At 50.4% G+C, this 25,769-nt stretch overlaps 1 protein-coding gene across 8 annotated transcripts in view; it reads left to right on the forward strand.

Moving 5' to 3' along the window:
- GLT1D1 (glycosyltransferase 1 domain containing 1) overlaps positions 1–24,811 on the forward strand; it is a 140,945-nt gene extending 116,134 nt beyond the window's left edge. For 7 of the 8 annotated variants that reach the window (XM_054526415.2, XM_024256146.2, XM_054526418.1 and 4 more), the window contains 1 exon segment: positions 22,789–24,811. In XM_054526415.2, the coding sequence (XP_054382390.1) occupies positions 22,789–22,950 (162 nt within the window). In that variant the 3' untranslated portion in view covers positions 22,951–24,811. 8 annotated transcript variants of the gene reach the window in all.
- Positions 24,812–25,769: the final 958 nt, after the last annotated feature.

Genomic DNA, 25,769 nt, shown 5'->3' on the forward strand with positions numbered 1-25,769 from the left:
GTGGGTGCATGTAATCCTGGCTACACGGGAGGCTGAGGCAGGAGAATCGCTTGAACCTAGGAGGTGGAGGTTGCAGTGAGCCGAGACTTCACCGAGATTGCACCAGTGCACTCCAGCCTGGGTGACAGAGCTGGGTATCTCAAAAAAAAAGTTAAATATATATTTCAATATGCATTAGAACCAGCATTCCATTTTTTAAGCAGGAATGTCCACGTCAGAGCGTCAGCCTTAGTTATGTACATATATGGAGTATATATTACCATGTATGCTATTCAAATCAATGATAATGTGCAGTTAGTAGTTCTGCATTCGTTTTTATTTTCTAATTGAGAATGTAAAGAAACCTGATATAAAAAGATGAAGTTCAACACATTAGATTGTATGTTTAATACCCCAGTTACCTATTTTTCAAAACAGAAAACTGATTTTACATACAGTAAAGGATGTGGGTGACTGTTAAAGGGCATTCCCTATTCTTTTCATTTTGTGAGTCTTTTATAAAACAGTGTTAATCAGGGTTCCCCAGAGAAACAGAACCAGTAGGAGACAGATATAAATATGTGAGGAGATTATAGCAATTGGCTGACATGATTCTGGAAGCCAGGAAGTTCCATCATCTGTTGTCTGCAAGCTGGAGATGCAGGAAAGCCAGTGGTGCAATTCAGTCCAAGGCTAAAAGCCCAAGAATCAGGAGTGTGAATCCAAAAGAAAGGAGGTCAGCATATGGAGGAGACACCTGCACCCCCATGTTTATCAAAGCGCCATTCACCATCACCAAGGTATGGAATCAACCTAAGTGTCCATCAACAGATGAATGCATAAGGAAGATGTGGTACATATGCCCAGTGGAGTACTATTCAGCCATAAAAAAGAAGGAGTCATGTCATTTATGGCAACATGGTTGGAACTGGAGGTCATCATATTAAGTGACATAAGGCAGGCAAAGAAAGATGAATATTGCACATTCTTGGAGTCTGAAAGGCTGAGACTCAGGAGCTTAGATGTCTCTGTGCAGGAGAAGATGGATGTCCCAGCTCAAGAAGCAGGAAGATTCCCCTTTTTGTTCTATTCGGATTGGATGGTGCTGGCCCACATTGCTAAGGGTGCATCTTCCCTCTTCAGTTCACAGATTCAAATGCTAATCTCTACCAGAAACAGCCTCATAGACACACCCAGAAATAAGGCGTCACCAGCTATCTGGACATCCCTTAGCCCAGGCACACTGACACATAAAATTAACCATCATAAAGACTAAACCAACAAAAGGAACAGAAATGTGACCTTTTTTTTTGAAACCATAACACACACTCTGTGAGTCAGGCAGTTTTTCTGGTAACCCGGACTCTGTCCCCCTCTCCCTTCCTGACACTTGTGTCCTACGGTAGCCTTGTGTGTGTGCCCCGTCCCCCTCCTCCCTTCCCAGCACTTGTGTCCTATGGCGGCCCCATGTCTGTGCCCCTGTCCTCCTCCACCTCCTGCCACTGTGTCCTATGGCGGCTCCGTGTGTGTGCCCCTGTCCCCCTCCACCTCCCACCACTTGTGTCCTATGGCAGCCCCGTGTGTGTGCCCCTGTCCCCCTCGGCCTCCTGGCACTTGTGTCCTATGGCGGCCCCGTGTGTGTGCTCCAGTGAGGGGTTGCACACGTCATGCTTTCAAGGGTGGAGTGAGCTGCAGTGTATGGTGGGATTGGGGCAGTCGATTATTCTCCTAGCTGTCTGTTGCAGACCTGCAGGGCTAGCTCTGGGTCTAGACACAATGTCCAGAGTCTTTGAACGAATATTCACATCTCGTCTAAGAAGGGACAGGACTAAGACATCAGCAATGGCCATAGCAGTGCATCAATTAGCCTGGGCAGCAGCAATGAGGTCTTTAGGGAAAGACTTCCCAGCAAACAGGTGTGGGCAAGGAATGAGTGGAGGGAGTAGAACACAGTGTGGCCTGTGCTGGGCAGGAGGTTCAAGCTCAGGTGTCTGGAGGGCACCCAGGTATGCAGGCGGTGAGGTGGTCTGGTCAGGTGCAACCCTAGGGACTTTGGGGTCAGACGTACAGCCCTTGCTGCTGTTGAAGAGTGGCTGAAAGTCGATTCTTACGTGGGTATTACCGATTTATAAATGTAGACAACTCAGTCAGATTCTAAAATGATTCCTTTTTTTTTTTTTTTTTTTTTTTTTTTTTGAGATTGAGTCTCTCTCTGTTGCCCAGGCTGGAGTGCAGTGATGTGATCTCGGCTCACTGCAACCTCTGCCTCCCAGGTTCAAGCAATTATTCTGTCTCAGCCTCCCGAGTGGCTGGGACTACAGGTGTGTGCCACCATGCCCTCTAAGTTTTGTATTTTTAGTAGAGATGGGGTTTCACCATATTGGCCAGGCTGGTCTCGAACTCCTGATCTTGTGATCTGCCCGCCTTGGCCTCCCAAAGTGCTGGGATTACAGGCGTGAGCCACCACGCCCAGCTAAAATGATTCTTTTAAACATGATGGAGACCTACTTACACATTCGTGGGGAGATTTGCTGCCAGCCTGTGACCTCTGCTCTGGATCAGGGATACCCCTTTCCACTGACAGATGAGAACTGTAACTCAGCTGGAGTCCACTGTGCACACCAGCAACAGTGGGTTACCTGAGGAGGACACATCAAAGGTGACGTCTGGTCCCAGGGTCCAGGCTGCCTCTGGCCATCAGTGTCCTCCTCACTCCAGACAAAAGAGGTGTCAGCTGTCCCAGGAGGGCCTGCTGTGGGTTCAGGAGTGGAGTGGGGTTGATTCCAGGGCTGTATGGGCCAGAAAATAGGAAGGACTTGATGTGATAAAACAACAGTGGGAGGCTGGGCGCAGTGGCTCACACCTGTAATCCCAGCACTTTGGGAGGCCAAGGTGGGCAGATCACAAGATCAGGAGTTCGAGACCAGCCTGAGCGACATGGTAAAACCCTGTCTCTACTAAAATACAAAAATTAGCCGGGCATAGTTGTGGGTGCCTGTAATCCCAGCTACTTGGGAGGCTGAGGCAGGAGAACTGCTTAAACCCGGGGGGTGGAAGTTGCAGTGAGCCGAGATTATGCCATTACACTCCAGCCTGGGCGAGAGTGAGACTCCATCTCAAAACAAAAACAAAAAGGTGTTTTTTTCTCTCTCTACATGAAAATTAACGTGTGCTGGCTCCTATCACGCACAGGCATGTTAGGCAGAGAACTTTTATGGAGTTCTTACTATGTGCCCGCCACTGAGCCAGGTCCTGAAGGTGAAGGAATGAAACAGAAAGGCTGCAAGGCCCTTGGGAATGCACAGTCGGCTGTGGGTGGTGCACAGATGGCAGAACACGGCAGCAGGTAGCATGCCCTCTGCATCATCGGCCATGGTGAGTGACACCTGTCTTAGTCTGTTCCAGCTGCAGTAACAGAATACCATAGACTGGGGACTTAAGCAACAAACATTTCTCTCTCACAGTCCTAGAGGCTGCAAGTCCAAGATGGGCACCTCATAGACAGCTGTCTTCTCCCTGTGTCCCATGGTGGAAGGGCCGAGACAGCTCTCTGGGGTCCCTTTTATAAGGACACTAATCTCGGCCAGTTGCGCTGGCTCATGCCTATAATCCTAGCACTTTGGGAGGCCAGATTGCTTGAGCCCAGGAGTTCAGGGCCAGTCTGGCCAACATGGAGAAACCCTGTCTCTACAAAAAAAGTAAAATATTATCGGGCGGTGGTGGCAGATGCCTGTAGTCCCAGCTACTCGAGAGGCTGAGATGGGAGGATCACTTGAGCCTGAGAGGTAGAGGCTGCAGGGGAGCCATGATGGCGTGGCTGCACTCCAGCCTGGGTGACAGAGTGAGACCCTGTCTCAAAACAACACAGACACCAACCTTTCCATCCTCATGACCCAATCACCTCCCGAAGACCTCACCTTCTGCCGTCCCCTTGGGGGTGAGCAGTTCAGAGTATGAATTTGAGGAGACGCACACATTCACCCCACAATATGACCCCTTGTCAAGTGTTCATCCTGTGATGGACATGTTCCCGCTGCTTTACATGGATGGACTCTGTGAACTCTCACAACAATGCCATGGCGTCAACACCTTCATAATCACCGTGGGATCAGTGGGAGAACTGAGGCATGGAGAAGCCCAGTTAACTAGTTCATAAGTGTCAGAGCCACACCTGGAGCCTCATCACCCTGGCATGTTGTGTTAGTGTGAAGAGATTGCTGAGGACCACTGGCATGTTGTGTTAGTGTGAAGAGATTGCTGAGGACCACTGGCATGTTGTGTCATTAGTGTGAAGAGATTGCTGAGGACCACTGGCATGTTGTGTTGTTAGTGTGAAGGGATTGCTGAGGACCCACTGGCGAGAAGCCTGCAGGTTTCCCTGGGCAGGGTGAGGTTTAAGGAAGGAAGAGACGTTGAGCTGGGCCTCAAAGGACGAGATTCCCCAGGCAGGGAAAGGCATTCACAGTAGAGGGAATCGCCTGGGCAAAACTTTAGGGGCATGAAAGTGTGCAATGCATTGGAAGAGTTAGGCATAGTGCAGTGTGGAAGGTGTGAGGGAAGGAATGGCTAAATGAAAGGGAACTCAGATGTAAGGAGCATGGGACATAGGGGAGTGTGGTGAGCAGAGTTCTGAGATGCCCTGTGGCCTCTGCCTCCTGGTGTTCGGCTGTTACGGTAGGTTACGTGGCAAGAGGGATTTTGCAGATGTGATTAAGGTAACTAATCAGTTGACTTTGAGTTAATCAAAAATACAAACTGTGTGGGCCTGACCTCATCATCAGAGCCCTTTAAATTTAGATCTGGAGGTCAAGGACAGAAGAATTCAGAGAGACTGGGACCTGTGGAGGGATCCACATGGCAAGGAACTTTGGGCAGCCTCTAGGAGCTGGGGGCGACCCCTGGTTGACAGCCAGTGGGAGAAAGATGGCCTGGGTCCTACAACCATAGAAACTGAATTCTGCCAACTGTGTGAGGTTCAAGGAAGACCCCAAGCTCCAGACAGGAGCCCAGCCCAGCCCAAACTTTGATCTCAGGCTCGTGGGATGCTGAGCTGAAAAGTCAGCTCTGCTATGTCTGTGCCTGGACTTTGACTTGCAGAAACCATGAGACAATACATGGGTGTCATTCTAAGTCCCAAGTTTGTGGCTATTTGTTATGCAGCAATAGAAAACTAGTCCCAGAGGCTGGGCATAGTGGCTCATACCTGTAATCTCAGCACTTTGGGAGGCTAAGGCAAGCAGATTGCTTGAGCTCAGGAGTTCAAGACCAGCCTGGGCAACATGGCAAAGTCCTGTCTCTGCTTTAAAAAAAAAAAAAAAGAAGAAAGAAAAAGAAAAAAATTAGCCAGATGTGGTGGCTCGTGCCTGTAGTCCCAGCTACTGGGGAGGCTGAGGTGGGAGGATCGCTTTAGCCTGGGTGATGGAAGTTGCCGTGAGCTGAGATCTTGCCACTGCACTCCAGCCTGGGTAACAGCAAGACACTGTCTCAAAAATAAAGAAAAAGAGAACTAGCTCCAGGAAGAAGGCAAGGGAAGAGTTTCCAGTGAAGCCAATGCAGCTGGCTGCAGAGGAGGAAAGAATGTGTTCACAGTGGCAGAGATGGGACCTCCAGAAAGAGGACTGTTTCAGGTAATTAATGCATCACATTTGAGATGATGGAAGATCATTCAAGGGGATTCATAGGGTCTTACTGGAGAAAACCTTATGTTTCTCCTTCCCCCTGCAACCACTGCATCTTTCTCTATTCAATGAGCGGCTGGGAGTAGGAGTCCTTGGTGCAATTGGAGAGAAAGAGACAGCAGAGTGCTCCCGGGAGCCAGGGCTGAGCTGAGAGGGCATGCATACCAGCCAGCATCCCTGCCTGAAATGCCCCAGGGGTGGCCGGCTGCACTTGGAAGAAAGTCCAAACTTTTTCTGATGGCCACCAAGCTGTCCCTGAGCTAACCACTGCCTACCGCTCTGCCTTTGCTGCTTTGCAGCCATGTGGGCGTCTCTGCTCCTCCCTCACAGGTAACTGGAGTCCCCAGCCTCCTTTCACCACCCTTCCCTATCTTATTTCCCTCCTGGCATGTGTCACGGTGCCACACTGCTTGGTGCCCACACCCTCCTCCCCAACCCCCTCAGACTGTTAGATCCAGGAGAGCAGTTTCTCCGACTGTAAAATGGGGAAGTGAGGCCTCATCTGGGGGGTTTGTGCTCTTCTGCATGCAGCCTCAGCACTTGGGCAGCACCTGGCACTAAATGTGTGTTGACAGGTGAATGCTGAGCACAGGGTCCTGGGGTAGGGGTGGCAGCTGTTGGCACAAAGATGATGGGAATCTGGAAGGAAGTTTGCTTTAGGGAACTTATGAGGACAGCCTACCGAACTGAATAAAAAACCATTTTTTATTTTTTTTTAAAAATGACGATTAAACATATTCAGCCCCGGTAGGAACAGAATAATCTCTAATTCTATATACCTCACCCCTGGAAAACTTCAATTTAAGCAAAGCTTTCCAAACCTACTAAAGATTGATTTTTTCATTACCACCACAATCCTGTTATTTCTCCTTTTAAGAAGTAGAAAAGGGTTGAGCTACTATCCTAGGTATTTTATTGCTCTGTTTTATAGCTTCAAAATTAAAATCCATTTGACATTTAATAGAAACTGTGAATCTATACACTGTCCCAGGGTCAGACTTTTAAAGTGTAGCTGAAACCTATTTTGCTTGGTGGTTCTGTTTGTATGGCGCACAGCTACAGAAAAACATAAGTTCTGGAATAATGACGTTGACCAGAGCTAGCATTTATCCAGTGGGTATTCTGGGCTGGGCTCTGGCCATAGTGTTCTATGTGACTTGCATTTTCACTAAAGATAGCTTATTTTTCTTCAAATGCTAATGGCTTTAATAGTCAGTCAACGGTTTAATGTTTGGGAAATGTGAGGCCCGGTAGAAAACATCAGCTTCCAAACTTTCATTCAGGCAGGGCTGTGCTGAGATCTCAAGTTTTGCTCTTGGCAGCTGAGTGATCCTGGACACCCCTCCTGTCCTCTGCTCGATGCTTCTTCGGGAGAGTGGAGATCATGACCTCTCTTTGGGGAATAGCTGAGGGAGGACCCATGCACTATTGCCTCTCCCTTCCCCTGGAAAAAAAACTGCAAATACTCAACCGCGTTCAAGGCTTACAGCGCTGTGCACTAGGGGAAGCTGTGGAGTGTGGAAAGCACTTATGTTTAAGTGCCGGGATCAGCCCACACCAGGATTCCCGCCCGGTGCAGAGCACTGAGAACCCAGGGAGAAATTCCTGTCTCACTCTCTCTTCGAGTTACCTTCTACTTACAGATCTGGGGAGGCTACTGGCCAACATTATGTAAAATATTACTTCTCTCTTATGTTTTAAAAGTGTTTTAACGTAACATCTATAATTCTTGGAAGTTAAACGCATCCAGGATGTGTAAGCACCAGCCAGTGCACAGCACACAGTAGGTCCTCAGCATGAAATCCGAGATGCAGACCCTGCTGCGTTGATTGGATTTCCAGTTAAGCCCAGAGGAAACGTGGGACAAAGCATGTGTGAACTACATTGGAGGTTAATGCAAAACTTATGTGGATTTTGTTTTGTTTTGTTTTGTTTTGAGACAGAGTCTCGCTCTGTCACCCAGGCTGGAGTGCAGTGGTGCAAACTCAGCTCACTGCAAGCTCCGCCTCCCGGGTTCACGCCATTCTCCTGCCTCAGCCTCCCAAGTAGCTGGGACTACAGGTGCCCACCACCATGCCCGGCTAATTTTTTGTATTTTTAGTAGGGATGGGGTTTCACAGTGTTAGCCAGGATGGTCTCCATCTCCTGACCTTGTGATCCGCCCGCCTCGGCCTCCCAAAGTGTTGGGATGACAGGCGTGAGCTACTGCGCCTGGTCACTTATGTGGATTTGGAAGTAGTGTGTCCTGGTTGCTTATTGTGTGATACTGGGAAGCGTTTGAGAGTGGACTAATACAAGCACACCAGGCTGGGCATAGTGGCTCATGCCTGTCATCCCAGCACTTTGGGAGGCTGAGGCAGGTGGATCACTTGAGGTCAGGAGTTCGAGGCCAACATGGCAAAACCCCATCTCTACTAAAAATACAAAAAATTAGCTGAGCAGGGTCGCAGGTGCCTATAATCCTAGCTACTCAGGAGGCTGAGGCATGAGAATCACTTGAACCCGGAGGGTGGAGGTTGCAGTGAGCCGAGATCATGCCACTGCACTCCAGCCTGGGTGACAGTGCGAGACATCATCTCAATAATAATAATACTAGGACAACAGATGTAAACCTCACCCGAGCAGCCTAGGGACAGCCTGCCTGGGGGCTGTGATTGGGTGCCTGGGCTGGTGTATTGTTAGGGACACAGATTCTCCAGTGAGCTAGAGAGGGTGGGTCCCTTGCCTCCGGCCACTTGGGTGGGGTGAGGAGCTGGGTGAGAACTGGGTCTGACTGCAGAGCCTGAGCTCGGGCAGGGCCGGGAGCACAAATGACCCTGCTCTCCCCCTTCCCTGCTTCTGCCCTGGCAGCTCCTCCTCACTCTGCCTCCTCTTTCCTGCTGTGCCTCCCTTTTTCTGTCCCTCTCCCTCTGTCTCATCATCTCCTTGTCTGTCTCTGTAGCTTTTCTGTCTCTCATAGTCACTCTGTCTCAGTCTCTGTAGCCCTCCTCCACCTCTCTGTGTCTCTCTCTGTCTCTGTTTGTGTAGCCTTCCTCCCTCTCAGTCTCTGTTTCTCCCATTGTCTCTTCCTCTGTCTCTGTTTCTACCTCTATCTCAGTCTCTAGCTCTCTCTCTCGCTCTCTCTCTCTCCCTGTCTCCCTCCCTCCCCTCCTCTCCTGTTTTACACCTAACCATTTTCTAAAGTGGTTCTTCTCACCCTGATTCTGTCTGTATTCCTGGGGAGAAGGGACAATTTCTGAGCCCCACCCTGGGTGTAGATGCCCCTGGATGCAGCATGAGGCGGGAAGAGAAGCCCCTGGCTGACTGTGCAGCCCCTAGGGCACGTATGCACCGAGCTGGGTGTGCACTGAGCTGGGTGTGCACTGAGCTGCGCCACTGCAAGCAGGGCCAGGACGCGGGTGAGCCACAAGGTGGGGCTCACTGCTCAGACACAGAGGCTGGGCCATCACCAGGGTGCGGAGGCACTCGGGGCTCCTCCTGGCCGCCTCACTCCTGACCAAGCAGGGAGCATCCTGCTTGCATCGCGTCTGGAATTCTCTGAAAATACAGAGAGGGAAGAGGCAGAGAGAGAAGAGCTTCCTTCCCGCTGTGAGCTCAGTCCCCACCTCTGAGAACAGGAGGAGGCATCTCTGCGTCATCCTGACACTTGGCTTTCTACCATTTCCTGGGCCCTCGCGCGGGTGCACCTGTTGCTGTGCAAAGCCTGCTGGGCACCTGCCAGGAGTGTGAGCCTGCAGGCTCCAGCTGGGGACTGTGATTAGGGGAGGGGCCAGGCATGGAGAGACCCTCCCCTCCCCCTGCCTCTGCCTGTGTGCACTTCCTGGAGGCCTCCTGGTGATCTGTGTCAGCACTGACAAATGCAGTCCCCAGTCAGCGGGGTGCTTGCCTCGCATCAAAACAACGCTGCTGTGGGAATCAGCTCCGAAGGCCGTTTCTGGGGTATCCTGGAATTCAGAAGGAAGAGGATGGTGACTTGTTGGCACTGGTAGAAGCTGGGCCAGGGTCTGTGGAGGACCCCTGTGGGCTGCAGCCTTAGGGGTAACGCTGCAGGGGAAGGCCTGCCTGGAGCCTCAGCCCCTGCCTGTTGCAGGTGCGTGCACAAGCAGCTGGGCACACCGTCCTGGGTCCTGGGCTCCCAAGCCCGCCGTGCCCTCTCTCCTGAGCCCCACTTCCCATCTGTCCCACTTCTCCTGAGCTCTGTCTGCAAACGCAGCTGGACCCCATCTCCACTGCACTCCTGACCGAGGGGCTGTAGGGTCTTGCCTGGGCTGTTCCAGCAGCCTCCTCCTTCCAGCCCGTCCACTCCCTCCCCGCAGCCATAGGCACCAAGTGAAAGTCCGCTTCTATCCACTGCAGCTGAGGACCCTCTGGTGGCTTCCCCATTGCACCTAGAAGAAAATGCCACTGCTGGCCTGGCTTCTGAGGCCTTGCACAGCTCGCGCTGCCCCCTCCTCGTTCCAGGCTTCTCTGTCCAGCACCTGAGCTCTGCTCATCCTCTGTCTCTAACCGAGCTGCGCCCACGGCTGGCGCCTCCTCAACTGTTTCTTGATTGAAATCACCTTGGAAGGACTTGTCGTGGCCGCCCAGTGTGACTGGGGTTCCCATTTGGGTTTCCTCTGTCCCTGCACCTGTGTCTGCGTACACTGCCCTCTGCCATCTATAAACACCAGTCCCCAGCCTGGAAGCTTCCCGAGGGCAGCAGTCAGGCATGTTTACTCATCAGCTCTCCCTCGCAGGGACCCTGATGTGGACTGGGTGTTCAGTGAGTACTGGAAGGTATGAGTATGCCCCGGCGTACGATGCGCAACCCTTCCAGAGGGCATGTTTTGTTATTTTCATCTGATAGTGAGCAATGCAGCACGCCACACAGTTGTACTTTAACTGCTCTCTTTTCTTTTTCTTTTCAAAGTCGCAGATGACAGCAGTCATCCTGCCCAATCATTGGCACCTGTCAGATTTTGTCCCCATGCCTAGCAAGTAGTCTCTGACAGTTTCATGCCAATCACAGGTTCTGGTGCTGACTGCCACGTGGCAAAACGACAGGATCGCCTACTCCTGCCTGGGTGCTTAGATCCCATGTAAATGCCTTTGGCTTAGAAATTGTCTTTCTTTTGCCCTCCCTTCCTCCCTCCCTTTTTCCTTCGTTCCTTCATCTCCCTCCTTTCTTCCTCCCTCCTTTTCTTCATCTGTTCTTTGCTCCCATTTTCTTTGATTTCTTCTCCCTCCCTCCTTCCTTCCTTTCTCCCTTCTTCCCTCCTGACTTCCTTCTTCCCCTCCTCCCTTCCTCTCCTCCTCCCTTCCTCTCCTCCTCCCTTCCTCTCCTCCTCCCTTCCTCTCCTCCTCCCTTCCTCTCCTCCTCCCTTCCTCTCCTCCTCCCTTCCTCTCCTCCTCCCTTCCTCTCCTCCTCCCTTCCTCTCCTCCTCCCTCCCTTCCTCTCTCCCTCCATCCTTCCCTCTCTCCCTCCATCCCTCCCTCTACCTCCCTCCCTCCACCTCCCTCCCTCCCTCTCTCTACCTCCCTCCCTCCCTCTCTCCCTTCGTCTCTCCTTCTGTCCCTTTCTCTCTCCTTCTCTCCCTTCCTCTCTTTCTCCCTCCCTATCTACCTCCCTCCCTTCCTCCCTTGCCTCCTCTCTCCCTCCCTTTCTCCCTCCCTTCTTCCCTCCTTTCCTCTCTCCCTCCTTTCCTCTCTCCCTGCCTCCCTAACTTCCTCCCTTCCTCCCTCCCTCCCTCCTCCCTTCCTCCCTTCTTTGCTCCCTTTCTCCCTCTCTCCCTTCCTCCCTCCCTTCCTCTCTCCTTCCCTCCCCTCCTCTCTCCCTTCCTGTGCACCATTGCCCTCATCGTTCCGCATTAGTGAGCTCAACCTTCTTTTGAGTTTTGCCGGGAGAATCCATTGTTTGCACTTGATACAGGAGCATGGTCTCTGTGGTTTTCCCTGAATCTCTGTAGCACGTCAAGGCTCCCTCTCAAGTGTCGCTACCACATGTCTGAATGAGCAAGCTGTCCCTTGGGGATCTTGGACTGCAGTGGAACTGGGCTGCATGCAGGGCAAAGCCATGAGATGACCAGGGTGCCAACAGGAAGTGGCAGCTGCTCTAATGGACCCCAGCACCTCAGGAGGGCAGCATTGGGAGACGTTATTTCTCTCTCCTCTGGAGGCCAGAGCTGGTTGTTTTGGTCTGTGACCACCTCCCATTCGGTCACTCAGAGCACAGGCTCCTTCCGTGGCTGGGCTCCAGCTCCACGTGTAGGTAGCTACTGGGGAGAGAGAAGACAGGGTCCACCGTGGGAGGTATGTGTGACCTGGGCTGGAGGGAGCACACGCCCCTCTCTGCTCTTGCTCCCTTGGCTGGAACCCGGTCACATCACGCCCGCTGCTAGGGAGGCTGGGAATTGCAGCCTGGGAAGAACCGGGGAGCAACGGTATGACTGGGTGCTCCTCCTTTCTCACCAAAGAATGAGGCTAACGTGTTCTGGGAGAAAGAAACACAGAAAACAAGACCCATCATAAGGAAGATGGCTAGCATCTGTTGAATGCTTGCTCTACGGATACAAATGTGGATTATCTTGTTTAACCTGCACAATGACAAATGTGCTGTTATCAGCCCCATTTCCTAGATGAGCAAACTAGGCACAGAGGAGTTAACTTCCTCAAGGCCCAGAACCTGGTAAAAGGTGCAGCTGAGGTTCATACTCTGCTTTCCAGCTTTATTAAGGTCTGACTGACAAATTTAAAGATTGTATACATGTATGGTATACCACTTAGTGTTTTGCTATGTGCATCCATTGTGCAATGATGAAATTGAGCTAATTAACATTTCCATCCCCACACATACCATTTTTTGTAATGAGAATATTTAAGATCCACTGACTTAGCAACTTTCAAGTATACTAGAGTCACCAGGCTGCCCCATAGGTCTCCAGAATGTGACCCTCCTAACTGAAACTTTGGAACCATTGACCAGTGTTTCCTTATTTCCTCTCCTGCAGCCCCCCAGTCCCTGGTAACCACCCTCCTACTCTGTTTCTATGAACCTGACTTTTTAAGAATCCACATATAGGTAAAATTATGAAGTATTTGTCTTTTCTGTTTTGTTTGTTTGCTTGTTGGTTTTTTTTTTGAGACGGAGTCTCACTCTGTTGCCCAGGCTGGAGTCCAGTGGCATGATATTGGCTCATTGTAACTTCCGCCTCCTGGGTTCAAGCAATTCTCCTACCTCAGCCTCCCCAGTAGCTGGGATTATAGGCATGTGCCACCACACCTGGCTATTTTTTTTTTTTTTTTTTTGTATTTTTGTAGAGACGGGGTTTCACTATGTTGGCCAGGCTGGTCTCGAACTCCTAACCTCAAGTGATCCACCCACCTCGGCCTCCCAGAGTGTTGGGATGACAAGTGTGAGCCACCGCCCCAGCCTGCTTGTGTTTCTTTCCTCTCCCCCAGGCATAAACAGAACGAATGGCAGATTTACTGCTACACTTTAATGGGCAGCTCTTTCCCTCCAACTTCCTCCTGCTCTAACCCACCAAGCCGTCACACGAGCCCAGAGGAAAGTCTCCCGGGCCCCCTCTTCCCTCCCTCCCCTGCCTCTCACCTTCTTCTTTCCTTCAAGATGCCTACCTTCTCCCCACCCAGCCCCAAAGCACACCAGAGCAGCAGGAGCACCTTTCAGCCAGCCGGGTGTGTGTTGAAATGGCTAGTGTTCTACTCGGCCCATCGTCTGGAAAGTGAGCGAATGAGAAGCACAGAAAATATTCCTGAAGTTGTTATTAGCTTCATCGGTGGCTCCCAGGTTTCCCGTGTGTGTGTATGTGTGTGTGTGTAGGGGGGGTGTGTGTGTAGGGTGTGTGTGTGTAGGGGGTGTGTGTGTGTGTGTGTGTAGGGTGTGTGTGTGGGGTGGGGGGAAGTGCTTGGTGATCTGTGCTCTGCACCACGTGCAGCAGCGGTGCTCCGAGGGGGACAGTCTGGGTCTAGATGCCTTTTCTGCCACTCAGTGATGTGTTAACCTCAGGTGGGTTCCCGGGTGACCTGGGCTCCCATCTCTTGATCTGTGTGTGTGGAAGGGGAGAGGGCGCATAGGAATAGTCCAAATTCCTAGTTCCTTTTCTGCAATTTCAAAATCCAAAAAGCGCTTGGAAAACATGTGCTTGAAAAACCTGCAGTCGGGACCCACCCGCCAGCTCTGTGCGTTTTTACTAGCAGGTTCCTGGCTGATGGCCGGAGTCCTTGTTCACACGGACATCTATGGACCCACCCGGCTCACAGACGGCAAGGGCTCTTGCTCCCTCCTACCTCAGCCACAGCAACGCCTTTGAGCCACACTAACCCTGCATCATGCATTTCATGAGCCACAGAGCCCCGGGAATGGCAGGAATAAAACACAGGTTCTCCGGCAGTCAGTGACCCTGCTGTTAGTTACCCAGGTCTTGCACTGTTTTCCCTCCTCAAATAACAGCTGTCCTTTGACCAGCATAATCGACCTCTGCTGTGCAAATGCCAGAAGGGAAAGAGGAGTTTTACTGTCTCACCACCCATAAGACCACTCTTTTTAGTGAATTTGGTGCCAAAACTCCTGTCTGAACTGATGTGAAGTCACCTAGGGCTGTGTTTGTCCTGCGTCACGGGACTGTTCATACATTTTGATTAAGAAACACTGATCCGTTGTTGACGGGCATGGCCTTATACCTCGCTGGAGATGATATGTAATAGGAGGCTATAGCAGCTGAATTACTAAAATCCCACAGGTCCTGAATTCTGAAGCCTTATTCCGTGTACGTTTTTGAGCACTGGATGCATGTTGGCTGCTGTTGTTAATTTCTGGCTGGATCCCGACCTCCACTGGAGGCTCTTGGCCAGAGGCCAGCTCTCTCTTCGCTAAAGAAGTGTTGAAGAAAGAAGCATTTGCCCCTCATTGAGGCTGTCCTCCCCTCCACCAGCAGTGAAGATGAATCGGGTGGGAATTAGCTTTCTCACCTGCTGGCTCTCCTTTGTTTGGTGTCCCCACTGCACCTGCACCTGCAAACCTCCTTCCGCATGCTACAGACTCCCACGCTCCATCACTCCTGAGCACCCACCATGTCTGCGGGTGGCCTGTTAGATACACGCTCAGGCATTGTCCTGGCAAAGGGCCTGAGCACGGAGCCTCCCTGGCTCAGCGTGCATGCACAGGGCCCACTAGCAGATTCACTGGGGGTCAGTCTTGGAATGGACATCAGACTCAAGCATCATGACTAGGGGCGGGGGGAAGTGAAGCATCATGAGTAGGGGTCAGAGTCCCCACCCCACCACCTTGTCCTCTGGCTCTGTATTGAGCAGTTGCTATGCACAGGGCTCATTGACTGAGAGGTTATTTCTGACCCTACCCAGTTGGCTTGCTCATCTCCACCTGCAGAAGATTCCCATAGCTGTTGTTGTTTTTTTTTTTTCTTTTGAGACGGGGTCTCACTCACTCTGTCACCCAAGCTGGAGTGCAGTGGCGCTATCTCAGCTCACTGCAACCTCCAGCTCCCCGGTTCAAGCGATCATCATGTCTCAGCCTCTGGAGTAGCTGGGACTACAGGCGCGTGCCACCACGCCAGGCTAGTTTTTGTGTTTTTTGGTAGAGACAGGGTTTCGCCATGTTGGCCAGGCTGGGCTCGAACTCCTGACCTCAAGTGATCCACCCGCCTCGGGCTCCCAAAGTGCTGAGATTACAGGTGTGAACCACAGCTCCGGGCCCCCAATGGCTGTTTTTGATACTTATTTTAAAGTGAGCCCCTAACTGTAACCATGCTGTTCAGGGTGAAAGAACATCAGTTCTATAAATCAGTGACTACTCTGTTTTAAGAGGTGGTTGGAAGGTTCATGCTGAAGAAAGAGCTTCATGTTCTTTTGCATGGTCCCGACTTTACCCGATGCAGGAGCCACTGGGAGAACGATCAGCATACGCTAGCAGTCGGGGTGATGACGTGGTCACATTGATGTGTTGTCAGCGGTGACAGTTTGACAGTTTGGATAGTGCCATAAAATGTGACCACAGGGATGGTGTCGTGTACAAGAAAAGTACCACAGTCAGGTGCACGTTCCTCTTCTAGGCATTGAGGTCTTGAAGGAGGAGCCTCACAACTTGCAGTTTTCAACAAAATAAATCTGTCCCATGACCAAATAATTTTTGGAAAATGAGGCAGGCACGGCAGGTTGCCTTAGACCTGTCAGGCTTCCTGCAATCCCCTGGGGGCGCTGTTGGGCACTGTTAGAAAACGCACATTCCTGAACCCCACCCTCCACCCACCCAATCAGTATCTCGGGGACTGAGGGCGGGTATGTGGGGCGTGTGTGTTTTACAAGCTCCGTTAGAGAGTCTTACAGCGAGGTTTGAGAAGCAAAGCCACCGTCGAAGCCTTAATTAACTCAAAGTCTCCAACCAGAAAAGCCCGAGGAAAACCCGAGATCTTTAACGACGGCAGCCTGCGCCAGTCTTGAGACATTTCCTCGTCAACGTCTCCCATCGATAAGCTGTCGTATTTGAAGCAGCGGGAGAGTAGCTTCGGGGCTGTTTAATTCAACACACCAAGCCCGAAATTCAAGAGTTTTCCTGTGATTGACTGTAGCTCATCTTGGAAAAATAAGTATATATCACTTGCTGAAGGTTGTCAGAATGTAATGCTCTTTAAAACCGTAACATTTTAAATCTGCCACCCCCAGCATGCGTCCTGCTCAAGGCTTTCGCTTCTCGTGGAGTTTTTTTCCCTTCTGTTCTGTGGCTTTGAGGTGACATCATCATGAGAAGGATTGTAATGAGGTTCTAATATTCATTTTATAAAACAGGTACTGGCTGGGTGCAGTGGCTCACACCTGTAATCCCAGCACTTTGGGAGACCAATGCAGGTGGATCACTTGAGGCCAGGAGTTCAAGACCAGCCTAGCCAACATGGCAAAACCCTGTCTCTACTTAAAACACAAAAATTAATCGGGCGTGATGGCACAAGCCTGTAATCCCAGCTGCTTGGGAGGCTGAGGCAGGTGAATCGCTTGACCCCGGGAGGCAGAGGTTGCAGTGAGCCGAGGTCACGCCGCTGCATTCCAGCCTGGGCGACAGAGAGACTCCATCTCAAAAGCAAAACAACAAAACAAAATGGCTACCACTTCTTTTCCTCTGGATCTTGGTGAAACCTCAGGGAGATGGAGCAGGTCAAAAGGATTCAATGAGAAATGCTCCACCAGCAGCTCCGGACTCCTCAGAAAGGAAGAAGCTCTGAGGACGGTCATCTACTAATTGAGTAATTACTCTCTAAAGACAAAACCATGCTCTTTTGCATTATTATTATTATTATTATTTAACATCACAAGTGCATTACCTGAGCCAGCGTTGGCACACCTGTGGCCCTGGACCTAGATCTGGTCTGTACATGTGTTTTGTTTACTTTGCTGTATTCTTAAAATATTGAATTACTTGTTGATATTTAACACGGAACACTTTTACATAAATATCCAGAATTTAGACCTTTCTTGGAAAAGAAAAGAAATGCGGCAACCAGCATAGGCCTGTATTTACCATGTGGATGTGTGCACCTCCCACTTCACCTGCTGGGCCCCGGAAGGCGTTTGCGTTTCCCACCGCTGATCAGGAACAGGTGAGGCTTGTTTTTTTGTTTTTTGGTTTTTTTTTTAAACTCTCTTGAGAGATGGAATTTCCATATTTGGCTTTGCTTTGAGTTTTTAGCATCTGCCCTCTGTAATGCCTTGTGAGTTCTTTCCTTTTTTCTTTTTCTTTTTTTCTTTTTTTTTTTTTTTTTTTTTGAGACAGGGTTTCGCTCTTGTCACCCAGGCTGGAGTGCAATGAATGGCGCTATCTCAGCTCACTGCAACCTCTGCCTCTCAGGTTCAAGCGATCCTCTTACCTCAGCCTCCTGAGTAGCTGGGATTACAGGTGCCCGCCACCATGACTAGCTAATTTTTTTGTATTTTTAGTAGAGGCAGGGTTTAACCATGTTGGCCAGGTTGGTCTGGAACTCCTGACTTCAGGTAATCTGCCCACCTCAGCCTCCCAAAGTGCTGGGTTTACAGGCATGAGCCCCCGCGCCCGGCCTGTGAGTTATTTTCAGGAACAATTTTCAAGAGTAGATCACTGCATAGCCAAGCGGATGATCCTGAGTGGACACCCCCTCCTCCAGAGTTACAGCCTGTGTGTGTGGCTGTCAGCCAATCGGCTTTTCCGCAGCGCCTGGCTGAAACCTGTGTGAAACCTGCAGCACCTGGGCTGGAAGGATCCGTCTCAGGGACACTCAGGGCCGCAAGTCCTGCTGTGTAGCTCTTCAGTGCACTTGATGAGGTGTCCCGTGTCAGATTCCAGAGCCACAGCTGATGTCCGGTGTGGCATGTCAGGGCGGGCACGGCTCTCCTCCTCCGTGTGAGTGTCTGGCCCTGCCTTCCTGCGTGCGGCGTCGTCCTGAGGTCGGTGGGAATTGCTGCAGTGTATCCGGGCTCCCCATGCGACCTGGGTGGCCTCAGAGGCTGGAGGGGGCAGTCGTTCCTAGTGTTCTCTTCTTAGAAGGAGGAAACCACTTTTTCCAGAAGACACTGACTGCTGATCTCTCCCTCCCATCTTGTTACGGGAAAGGGGTCCCGATCCAGGCCCCAAGAGAGGGTTCTTGGATCTGTCGCAAGAAAGAATTCAGGGCAAGTCTGTAAAGTGAAAGCGAGTTTATTAGGAAATGAAGGAATAAAGAATGGCTACTCCGTAGACAGAGCACCCCAGGGCCGCTGTTTGTCCATTTTTATGGTGTTTCTTGATGATATGCTAAACAAGCGGTGAGTTATTCATGCCTCCACTGTTTAGACCATATAGGGTAACTTCCTGACGTTGCCGTGGCATTTGTAAACTGTCATGGGGCTGGTGGGAGTGTAGCAGTGAGGACAACTGGAGGTCATGCTTGTCGTCCTCTTGGTTTTGGTGGGTTTCCGCCGGCTTTTACTGCAAACTGTTTCATCAGCAGGGTCTTTGTGACCTGTGTCTTGTGCTGACCTCTTATATCATCCTGTGACTTAGAACGCCTTCACCGTCTGGGAATGCAGCCCAGCGGGTCTCAGCCTCAGTTTACCCAGTTGCTATTCAAGATGGAGTTCATCTGGTTCAAACGCCTCTGATAATCTCAGTGGCCAGACTTGGGTCAAACGTTGGCAGGGGAGAACAGGATAACAGTGTTCGCTCTCTACTGCATGTAACAAATCACCACAAACTCAGCAGCTTGAAGCCACGCCCGTCTGCCCTCTGGCAGTTTCTGCAGGTCTAGGCTCTGGGCACTGCCCAGGTGGGTCCTCGGCTCGGGGCCTCATGTCCCACCAGTCCCTCTGTGTGGCTGGGCCACATTCTCATCTAGAGCACAATTGGTGGCGGGGTTCAGTTTCTTGTGACTGTGGGACTAGGGCCATTGTTCTCTCGCTGGTTGTTGGCCAGGGGCCACCCTCAGCTCTTAGAAGCTGCCAGGACAGATGCCCCTGGATGTGTGATGGGATTACATCTCAATAAACCCACTGGAAGCTGAAAATGCACTTAACAGCCTGGGCAACACAGTGAAACCCCGTCTCCAGAAAAAATACAAAAATTAGCCAGATAAGGGGCATGTGCCTATATTTCCAGCTACTTGGGAGGCTGAGGTGGGAGGATCTCTTGAGCCCAGGAGGCTGAGGCTGCAGTGAGCTGTGATTGCACCACTCTACTCCAGCCTGGGTAACAGAGAATCTGTCTCAAAAAAAAAAAATTAAAAATAAAAAAAAAAGAAGAGAAAATGCACTGAATACACCAACCTCCGGAGCATCCTGGCTTAGCCCAGCCTACCTCAACAGTGCTCAGAACACTTACACTAACCTATAGTTGGGCTGTCATCCAACACAAAGCCTGTATTATAGTACGGTTTTGCATATCTCATTTATCAACTACTATACTGAGAGTAAAAATAGAATGATTGTATGGGTGCCTGAAGTACAGTTTCTACTGAATGCATCTCACTCTCACACCATTGGAAAACTGAAAAACCTTAAGCTGAACCATCATAAGTCGGGACTGTTTGTGGTTTCTTGCCCCGCGGCCTGGCAACATGGGGTGTCCCCTGTTCCGCTCTGCTGAGATGAAGTCCTGTGTGACATCATCCTGTCGAGGGAGCCACATCCCCCGACCTTTGCCGTATTCTGTTGGTGGGAGGCAAGTCCACCCACACTCACGTCACAGGCAGGGGTGGCTGGGGTCAGCCCAGGGTGTGTCTGCCACCCCACAACAGGCTTGGACAAATCAGGACCAACTTTTGGAAGTGGAGACAGGGTCTTCTTCCCAGACCGTGTTGTAAAGGGGTAGAACTTCAGACATTCACAGTTCTCTTGTTGAAGAGGAGGAGCTGATTCTTAGCTGAGCTAAGAATCCCAAAAGTCAGTGCCTTACAACTACCACCATTTGGTTTGTTTGCAGTTTTCCGAGTCTGCAGTTTGACCTGGGTTGGCGGGGTGGTGCTTCTGCTGGTTTGGGGAGTGGCCTGGGGCCACTGGTCCAGCGAGAGTCTTCTGGCAGCTGGCCTGGAGCTGGATGTTCCGAGACGGCCTCACTCATGGTGCTGGTCACTGCTCAGTGTCCCTGTTCATGTGGTCTCCCTTCCCCCAGGAGGCTAGCCCAGGCTTTGCTTTACCTGGTGGTCTCCAGGGCTGGGGGGGCGTGGAAGCTATAAGGGCTTTTGAAGCTTTGCGTGGAAGGCAGACGGCATCACTTCTTATATATCCTGTCAGTCAAAGCAAATTACCCGACCAAGTCAGATTCATCGGGGGCGGGGTGGGGAATAGACCACACCCACTCAACGGGGACAGTGGCAGTGTCATATCGCAGAGATGTGCATACAGGGATAGAGGGTGTGGCCACCTTTGCAAACCATCTTAGCTGGTAAGCAAACGACAGAGTCTGTGTCCACATGGATTTCTCCTGTCCACAGGCGCGTGTCCAGCAGATTCCCGATGCAGCCACATAGGAGCTTTTCGTCCAGAAGAAAAGAATCCCAGGGTCTCAGGGAGTGACTTATGATTCAAGAGAGATTTTTGCTTTTGCTAATGGTTTTCCTTTCCTTTCTTTCTGCCACTCAACCAGGGTTTTATTAAGCCAGCAGCCAAGATGTTGCTTACTCATAACCCCCCTCTCTCTTGCTTTATTTAAGTCTATGTTTTTTCGTTCACTTTTCCATGCGGAGAGAAAAGAAAAGTGTGTTTTATCGCAACCTGTTCCTAGAAACTGTCATTCAGGATTTGGTTGTAAAAGGGCCATGCATTCTGTAGGAATAATAAGCAGAGCGGGGAAGGAGGGGTTTGGGTTTCCACCAAAGTCTCCACGTCGGATAAATCAAAGATAGGCCCAGCATCATAAAATAATATGCCCAGCTATAAGCATCTCAAATGATTTTAATAAGAATGTTCTGCCCTGAAACAGGAATAAACATATTATATTTTTATTATAAACGACCACCAATTTACTATAAAGTATAAACATAATCTATAAACATATAATTCTACTATACCACAAATATTACTATTTATATTGCCAGCTATAAAAGGCATTCAACATTTAATTAACAATAATTTTGAGAATATGTTTATGTGCCTTTTAAACAGCAAAAGCACTGTATATTGATCTTAGGCATTGCTGCCTTCTTGGAATTTACGTGGGCCGTGGGGGAATAACCATGGTAATGAGAGCCAAGTATGTGCCGGGTTTTGCTCGAAATTCTTTGTTTGCGGTAACTCATTTGCTATCCTCTCAACACCCTAGGAAAGAGGTATGTGATTACCCCTGATTGACAGCTGAGGAGCTGAGGAGCTGAGGCACGGGGAGGGGAAGAAATTGACCCACTGCCGCTCACGTGAAGGGTGGGGTGTGAATTTAAACCCACGCCTCCTGTATCAAGAACTCTGCTGTTGACTTACATGCGCGCATGGAGAGTAATGACTGGTCCCCTCCTCTCCCTGAATACCCTTTAACAGTGAAATACTTCTAATTTTGTTTCCAATCCTGAAAGGCTTTGATATTAAAGCAAGGTCAGCAGGAGCACTCTTTCATTGCTGCGCCAAGGGTCTGTAAGCCTTCTTCAGTAATGAGCATAAACGGAAACACAGACCGAAGCTGAGCTGCAGAAGGAAAGGCCAGAAAAGCAAAGGGCTGTTAAATCCCCCTCCCTCCCTTCTTCATGCTGGGAGCCCCTGGGACTTGGGGTAGGGCTGGGTTTACTGATTAAGTACCCATCACTCCTCTACAGATGGGAAACGTGGTACTCAGAGGGGCCTACTGGCTTGCCCAAGGCCACACAGCAAAGTTAGGTCGTTCAGAAGAATTTGAACCCAGATCTGGCTCTGAAGCACTAGTGCTTTCCGCTACAGCAGACACCATCCGTATTGTGAAGACAGGCTTGGCTCTGCACCCAGGGAAGAGGACAGAACAACACAAAGGAAAAGAAATGGGCTAGGGGTCATATTGTGTGGGGCTCAGACTCTGGGGTAAGACCTAAATTCACAACTGAGGCTCCACTCATGAGAGGGAAGAAACTGTGGCTCTGAGAGTCCTTGGGAAGACAGCTGGTCTTGTTGATCTAGGGAAGGGAGTTGATGGCTCCAGTATTTTTCGTGATGTTCATCCCAGCATATGTGTGCGTGTGTGTGTGCATGTGTGTGTGCGTGTGTGCATATGTGTGTGCGTGTATGTGCATGTGTGTGTGCATGTGTGTGTGCATGTGTGTGTGCATGTGTGTGTGCGTGTGTGCATATGTGTGTGCGTGTGTGTGCATGTGTGTGTGCATGTGTGTGTGCGTGTGTGTGTGCATGTGTGTGTGCGTGTGTGCATATGTGTGTGCGTGTATGTGCATGTGTGTGTGCGTGTGTGTGTGCATGTGTGTGTGCGTGTGTGCATATGTGTGTGCGTGTATGTGCATGTGTGTGTGTGTGTGCATATATATTATTTCCTACTCAGTCTCAGTGTTTGCATTAACTCCCATCCCTCCTAAAAGTCACTCTCTCCAGGCCCAGGAGGCAGACAAGGGCACGGCCAGCAGCCAGTGCAGACACAGGGCCTTGGGTGCATTTGCAAAATCTCCCTTCATCAGTCATTTATGTCTACTTCTCCTTCCTTTCTTTGCAGGAGTTTGTTCATCTGGCAAAGAGACTGGTTAGTGATCCTGCATTAGAAAAGGAAATTGTAGTGAACGGAAAGGAATACGTGAGAATGTATCATTCATGGCAGGTGGAAAGAGACACCTACCAACAGCTCATCAGGAAGCTGGAAGGAAGCACTGAAGATTGAGGGCCCCGCCTCATCAGACACCTGCTCTCTGACACACGGCTCTGGGTGGACACTCAGAGACAGAGTTCTGGGTCACGTGGGTCCAGTGCAGTTCAAATAAAACCAGCCTCAGCGGAATCCCAGAAAATGTTAGTCGCGAGTCCCCAGAGCCCCTGCGTTCATCCCATATCCTTCTGTGCGTTCAGATGCTGTCCCAGGCGTGTTCACCAGCCAGTCCTGATGGAGGTGCATGAGTGACTGGGTTGACTGGGACAGGGAAAGGGGAACTGGTTTTGAGGGAATTTGGGAGAGAATTTGATTACCTGCTTTAGGGCTTTGGTGTGGACAATAGAGGCTTATTTTCAAGCAGTCATGGTTCAGACTCCCCCCGCCTGCCTTCTGACCAACCTCTCCCCGTCATTGCCAGTTTGAAAGGCAAAAGCAAAACACAGACGTGTCAGCTGAGCCGAGTCCTAGCAGGATTTTTGTTGTGATCTCAGGACTCTGACGGGCACGTGGGTGGCCCCAGGCTTCTCTGAACACTAGAAAGTGCTGTGAGTGAGCTCACGCCCGGCACATCTCACTTTTCAATGGTGGAATTGAAAGCTGTGCTTTTTAGAAAAGCGGCCAGGCTGCTCGTAGGCCCCGCCCACCTCTTGGCTGAATTTGAGTGGAAAACCAGGAAGGAAAAAGTGCCACGTCACGCGTAGCCTGCAAAACGCTCGCGTGACCCTGAGATGGAGGCCTGGGGCTTTGGGTCCAGGGTGGGCCCTTCCCCTTCCCACATCAGGGACCCGGAGATGGGTGTCGGAAGGGTCACCAGCCTCCAGCCCTTGGCAGGATGGAGCTCGGGTCTGCAGGGCTTTGCAGCCACACAGCGAGGTCAGTCCGGGGCCAGCCCCGCCATCATGGTAATGGTGGCCTCGCCCCATCCATGTCATCCATGTCACATGAGGACGTGCAGTCTTCCTTGTCCTCTGCTAGTGGAATTTGCCTGGGAGAACCTCCACTGAATACTGAAATTGTTGCATGCCCGTGGATTCCTTACAACAATGGGTAATGGGGTGTTTCCCACCTCTTGTGGGTAGAAAGCAGTCTGCTTTGAGGAGGCGAGAAGGCAAAGCCAGGGCAGGGCGTTGCTGTGGGAAGCGTTCGGTGAAAGCGGGTTTCGACGCTTAGGAGGGCCGAGAGAGAAGATGCCACCAGCACTGTCCTTGCTTCAAGTTTTACGATGTCTGAACTTTCTGCTTTCATGTTTTCAACCATCATTTTTTTAATGGCACAACCTACATCTTGTTTTTAAAAGAAGTAGCCTCAAATTAAACTTCTTAAACTCTGATGCCCTGGGGATGAGAACAACTAGCTTGGATCTCGTGCCGTGTAATTCGATGTTTCATTCTGCTGCCTCCATCATGTAATAGAATCGCTTTCCAGAAAGGCAGTTAACTGGAAACAGCAGAGGCTCCTAGCCGTGAGAGGACTGCTCAACAATGCCTCCCATCGCCCCCCCACCCTGCACCCTTGTTTTTTCCCTCTGAGGGGCCTAAGGGTTATGGCTTTCATGTCTAGGTGTGGGGACAGAGGAGGGAGAGGCGGTTCCTGGGCCCGGAGAAATGGCCTGGTCTGAATCTGGAGTAATTAATGCCATCCAAAGAAAAGGCCCTGCCGGGTCCAGTGTTGTCTTAGATCTGATGATGCTGCTATTTACAAAACACTGATCGTCCGAAAGCTTGAATCTGTTCCTCCTTGAATGACCCTGTAGATGCCTGACCTCCACCATACCTCCACCTCACTGTTTATGTCTTTGTAGGAAAATGTGCACCTGCCTCATGCACTATGGAGGAAGGGCGTGTTTTTAAATTAATAAAGTGTGTCACCATTAGCTGTATGGAAATAGCCTCTCTTTCTTCCCACGGTAAGCAGTGTTCTGCAAGGAGCAGGCCCCTTCCCCACCCGCCAGGCCCCGCGTCTTCAAAGGAAGTACAGACACTCAAGCATCTAGTTAAGAGGGGGTTAAAATGCAGCCACTATTTTAATACCCAAGTATAGATGTAAAACCAGGGCTTTTCCATGAGGGTTCTACATGGTGTCAGTTTCATACTTGATTCACTTTATGTTTAAACATTTATTTTTTATTATTATTATTTTTGAGACAGAGTCTCGCTCTGTCACCCAGGCTGGAGTGCAGTGGTGCGATCTCAGCTCACTGCAACCTCTGCTTCCCGGGTTCAAGTGATTCTCCTGCCTCAGCCTCCTGAGTAGCTGGGATTACAGGCGCCTGCCACCACACATGGCCTAAACATTTATTTATTTTTATTTGTATATAGTATTTGTATTTTTATTTGTATTTTTAGTAGAGATGGGGTTTCACCATGTTGGCCAGGCTGGTCTCGAACTCCCGACCTCAAGCGGCCTGCCCGCCTTGGCCTCCCAAAGTGCTGAGATTACATGTGTGAGCCATCATGCCCAGCCTAAACATGTATTTATTTTTATTTGTATATATTCATGGGGCACACATGCGGTTGTGCTCTGTTGATATATTGTATGGTGGTGAGGTCAGGGCCTTTGGGGCATCTATCACTGGGCAATGCACATCTTGCCCGCCAAGCAACCTTCATCCTCCCCTCCTCCCTCTGAGCCCTCGAAGGCCCAGCATTCCACACTCTGCTTCCACGTGTACACATTATTTAGCTTCCACTTACAAGGCGAAATTTGCAATATTTGTCTTTCTAAGTTGTGTCACTGAATATAATAATGACCTCCACTTCCATCCATGTTGCTGTAAAAGGCATGATTTCATTCCTTTGCATGGCTGAATAGTATTCATTGTGTGTATATAT

Source organism: Pongo abelii, chromosome 10, assembly GCF_028885655.2.
Source record: "Pongo abelii isolate AG06213 chromosome 10, NHGRI_mPonAbe1-v2.0_pri, whole genome shotgun sequence".
Classification (NCBI taxonomy): Eukaryota; Metazoa; Chordata; class Mammalia; order Primates; family Hominidae; genus Pongo; species Pongo abelii.